The 5,349-nt window shown below is 33.7% G+C and overlaps 1 protein-coding gene across 1 annotated transcript in view; it reads right to left on the bottom strand.

The window, feature by feature from the left end:
- Window positions 1-2,770: 2,770 nt before the first annotated feature.
- The window catches only part of LOC113239706, a 4,728-nt gene continuing 2,149 nt past the window's right edge, over window positions 2,771-5,349 (bottom strand). The window contains exon 3 of the mRNA XM_026476793.1: window positions 2,771-3,074. Within this exon, the coding sequence (XP_026332578.1) occupies window positions 2,921-3,074 (154 nt within the window). The 3' untranslated portion in view covers window positions 2,771-2,920. The remainder of the gene's footprint in view (window positions 3,075-5,349) is intronic.

Raw genomic sequence — 5,349 nt, 5'->3', positions numbered from 1 at the left:
AAATAGTTAAAAACAACGTAATATTAATAGATTTCATTATTATATACTTTTCTTTTTTGGCGGATAAAATTGTCTGAATGTAAATAATATTAAGTACTTTAACATTATACTAGGATAGGGCGATTCGGAAAATCAAAAAAGAAAGACATGGCATTATACAATTCATATAGCGTTATTTCTTTCCTATTTATAGTAAGGAATAGACAATATTGGGAAATCATTCGTTCTTTCAGTCACTTTAGCAATAATGCATTACATGGTTGACAGGTTCCTCATGGTATGAATACGAGTAATATTATAAAAAGCTTACATTGAAATAAAATTGTTTTTGAAATGTTATGGTAGGCCCCCAGTTTGTTGTACTGTGTATTTAACACGTGACGGGTGTCCGGCGTTGCAGAACCATGCTCAATGGCGTGCAGCGCCACATGGCCATAAGGATCGCACGAGGACACCGCACCGTATCCTTTGACGCGGTGGAGGGCAAAGACGTAGCTCCACCTAGGTTGGGTTTCCGGTGCGCAAAGTCGATCCCGGATCCTTCCCACTAGAGCACCCGAGAAGGCCACCGTGGGGTTTTAGTCGGTAGAAGTCCGGCCCCCGCGGCGGAGAGGTATCCTAGGAGAATTTCCACACGCAAAAAAAAAATATCGCCATACTGAAAAAATATTGAGTGAATCGAAGAAAGTTTCTAAACGCAATTCAGATAATGCCATTACTAGTACATTTAACACGATTTTGGAGTAATATCAATATTTGTTTTCTTATTTAAAAAAAAAATTAAGAAGTGTCATACATTGGGACAGTGTTAAAGATTGGTAGATTTACATTATACGCCCGATTGACAAATTGTTTCCCCGCGATGGCAAGCATTATAGTGTATGCCATCGATACGTTATGAAGACAACATTTTTGTGACGTCAACTATGGCTCACCTAGGTTCCAAAGCATTACCTTAACAATAAGCGGTGAAGCAGGTAGTATATCATTTTTGACTCACTACCTCCATACTTTTATAAATTATGCGTTTATTGGTGCAAGTAACTTAATTGTGCCTATACATTATTTGTGGAAACAGGTGTGGTGTGAGGCTAGAATGTACCAGAACCATGGTATCTGTGTCACGTATGTACGTATAGTTTTAAATTTATTTATTTATTATCACGGTAAAAACAGATTACTTAGAAAAAGACAAAATTCTTTTTATGAAGACAAATTTATTAAATCCAACAAAACGATCCTCTCCCTATAGACGCTAGAGAATAATTACTTGATAATAGTAAAAAATCGTGTCAAAAGTGTATTTTAGTTACAAGACAGAAATGTTTAATCCAAGAGCAAATTAATTTACTTCAAGTCACAAAGTCACTCTAGATTCAACAAAATATTTATTTGTTACACAAAATCGGACATTTCTAATGTCTGATTTTGATTTGAAAAACAAAAGAATGAAAAATTGAGAGGTACTTAATTATTTGACTGAAGATTTATGTTTTCTAATATCAAAAAGGGTAAATTTAAAGGGTTATGGACCCAACAGTACGTCTCAATGGCGTGAAAACACACAGTTCAGTGCCAAACCTTAAAGTAGCAGAAATAGGACAGAATCTTCTCAAATACGCGAGGACCATTCAGTGCCGTATAAATGCTACACTGCTACAGCGGCAGAAAGCACTAAAAATTCCTATTTTTTTTTTTGAAGGATATTTTGCAGTTGGCCGCTGATGGCCTTTACTGCGCCACCGGAGAAAATGGGCAAGCTGAAGGCTCATAACCCCTAAACTAAAAATTTCATATATATGAGATGACTTTATATTAGTGAAGTTAACAAACCGATAGCGCGTTTCAGAGTACAACTAATGCCATCTAGCAGTGGTGTGATGGAACTAATTGCATGTTAAAGTTGTGCTTGTTACAAGTGTAGTTTGATTTCATGCTGTAACCAGATTTCTTAAATTATGACTACAAGTAACACCCTAACAAACTAGAGATACTACGTACTGTTTCTGTGGATAAATGACTGTTTATGATTTTTACGGTTACAAGCACAGTAAAAGTAATCATTACCTCGTGCTCCTTCGGCGACATGTCACGACAACATTGACTATGAAAACGCTACGAAATGTTGCTTTAAGAATATACTCTAGAATTTAGAATATTAATCTGAATAGCAAACTACTTCTTTTTTTGTTTAAGAATATATTTTCTTAAAATACACCCAAGAAATTTTGAATTCATTTAAGATTATTTAAATTTGATGTAAGAGGTAAAAATTTCTTGATGTAAGTAATGTCCAATTAATTGATTAGAAATGAAATAAAACCTTGAAGTGAACGTATTTGTCTCAAAGGTAGAATAAAGTTAAGAGTAAAATTGTATTAGAAAAAGAGAAGCAGTATTTTTGTAATGACAATATTTTATTAGTTTTAATAAATTTTTTTTCAGAATTAGCAAATATTTTGAGAAATTGCTCTTTCTTATTAGTAGAAATACATAGATTCGCTAACAGGAAACCATTGAAAGAGTGCGTGAAATTTTCTGTTCACTGTACGTGGGAATGTTTCTAGGTCTACGCAATAATAATTAAGTATTTTTATTCATGATAATGGCATCCAAATATGAAATAATTTTGTACTTTAGTATAATTTAAGATAATATTGTACAAAAAAAAATCATATATGTTATACCAGTTTTGCGCTTACAGCGGGAATTAAGGTTGTCTTTATTACTCTGCAGCTGATAACATCTTATTGTATACAACGTGAATATTTACTATGAATAATCTATAGTATTCTTATAAGCTCGAGTGGAAGCCTATTACATTGACAATAAATACCTAAGTGAAATAATGACGCATTGCATTTAAAAAAATTTAATGAACATTAATTATATGGTACATAATGTACTTCAGATATCTGGTTCACATTTTCGATGGTGGGACAGTAGGTAAAGTATTTATTGGTCCTTTTGTTTTACGGTTACTACATTTTACACTTGAGCAACAATCAGGATACTTTAAATTAAGGTCACCTTTCACCACTTGGCAGTCTGGCCCAGCAGCAATTACACCGCAGCTGAAAAAAACATTTCAATGAATGCAACGCAAAAAATTTCTATAAATATATGAACGTAAAAATTGTCCTCTTTAGAGCTTACTGCCAATCATTTTACACTTGCAGCCTTTGGATCAACTATACTCAAAAGGCTTACAGCGCCCTACGAGTCCAGTATAACAAACAACGCATTCTGGATGTTCCTGGGGCTGTCGCGGCATTGCAGTGCATCGGGAATGTATGAGAAGCCCTTCACATGTCAGCGAGACGGGATTGACTAAAATTTAAATCTGTGGTTTTGTGTGTTTACTAACTTAGACATAAGATTATAATTGTTACCAACGCGATATGGAGACATTCTGAAATAAACAATTGGAAAAAGCAGTATCCGATACACTTCGAGGAAGTTACACATTCTGTTGTGGAGCACAATTAATATCGGTTATGTCATTTAGTTAACACATACATACGTACATACTATTACTATACTTCGTCACGCTCTTTTACCATCGGACAATACAATGAAAAAAAAATTAATGTACTTAAAAAAACTCATTTTATAATAAAAAAAGTTATTCAATAAATATTTTTGTCAAATAATAATGATGTTGATGCAGGGATCCAGGGTGTATGGAGAGAAAGATCTTCTATTCCTTTTATCAAGTACTGAATATAATGACATTTTTAGACAAGTTTTATACTCCTTAGTATAAAAAAATATAAACAATAACGCACACAAGCACACACTCAACATAGCCTTGCACTAGGGAAACCCTGTGTCGCGAGTGCCATGGACACACACACACACACATAGACTACCACAAATTACACCATAAACTACCACAAACTCACGAGAGAAATAAATGTAGGTCATACAAATATTTCTCTCGCCCCGGGAATCGAACGTAGGACCTCTGCGTGACAGTCCGGCATGGTAACCGTTCGGCCACGGAGCCAGTTAAATATACAGTACAACAAACTGGGGTCTACTATAACTTTTCCAAAAACAATCTTATTTCAATGTAAGCTTATTGTAATATTACTCATTTTCGTACCATGACAAACCTATCAACCAAGTAATGTATTATTGCTAAAGTGACTGAAAGAACGAATGATTTCCCAATATTGTATTCCTTACTAAAAGCAGTAAAGAAATAACTCTTTATGAACTGTAATAATGCCATCTTTTTCTTTTTTGATGTTCCGAATCGTGTTATAGTAGTCTAATGTTAAAGTACTTAATATTATTTACATTCAGAGAATTTTAACTGCCAAAAAAAGAAAAGTAACAATGAAATATGTTAAAATTACGGTGTTTTCAATTATTATTCCGCATCTTCATGAAGAAAAATAAATAAAACAAGCTGAGTCTTGATTGTCACGTTGTGAATTCGGAACCATGGTCTAGTGTCATCTGTTGGTTTTGCCAAGGAGCATATAGATGGCGCTGTCATAATTTTACGAAATACATATCACGTATTTTTAGTTTACGAGAAATTATTTCCTATGTGCTATTAAATAAAAAATCAACAAAATATTGAAGAGATATACGTAAATAAATTAGTTCAACTTAACTTTTAATCATTACAAATCAATATTAAGACAACAAAACTGAAAATAATATTGTTTCCATTGCATCCGTGTAACTATTTTAAGATTGCTAAATTTGACATAAGAGCAATATTACTTTAATGTCAAGGTCGCGTCATAGTACGAACTGAGTGATTGAATAGTCACAAAGCTGCCAGTAAAACATCATATTATTAACATTACAAATAAGCTTACTTTAAGCACGTAATGGTACGAAAAGTCAATGTAAGGCTAAAGTAATATTGTTCTAAGAGGTTGTGGTAGGCCCCCTGAAACTAAAAAGTTTACAATCGATTACCGGAAAGTGCGAGAACCGGAATCAGCCCATAATTTGCCACCCGTGGAGGCGGAATATTTTACAAACTTGACTCGGACTCGTAATGGCGTAACATACACACCAAAACAAAAAAATACAGTCGAATTAAGGACCTCCTCCTTTTTTTCGAAGTCGATTAAAAATGGCGGGTTTTTGAGTAGTAGTTTTTACATGAATTAATTTTTAGTATCAGTTTATACGTTTTTAGTTTCTTAATTATTTGTTACCGTTTAAAATTGGCTCTACAACCAATGCTCAGTAATATTACATTGTTATGTACAACGTAATAGGCAGGTTAGCAAAGAAACGTCACCGTGAGACAGTTAAGATGGTAATATTCACTCTGTGTACTTAATGTTTAGGTAAATGTACACGGCCTTTTGCAATCTC

Source organism: Hyposmocoma kahamanoa, unplaced genomic scaffold (assembly GCF_003589595.1).
Source record: "Hyposmocoma kahamanoa isolate Upper Pololo Valley unplaced genomic scaffold, ASM358959v1 114, whole genome shotgun sequence".
Classification (NCBI taxonomy): domain Eukaryota; kingdom Metazoa; phylum Arthropoda; class Insecta; order Lepidoptera; family Cosmopterigidae; genus Hyposmocoma; species Hyposmocoma kahamanoa.
The sequence above is the reverse complement of the archived record's forward strand: the minus strand, read 5'-3'. Positions and strand labels throughout refer to the sequence as shown.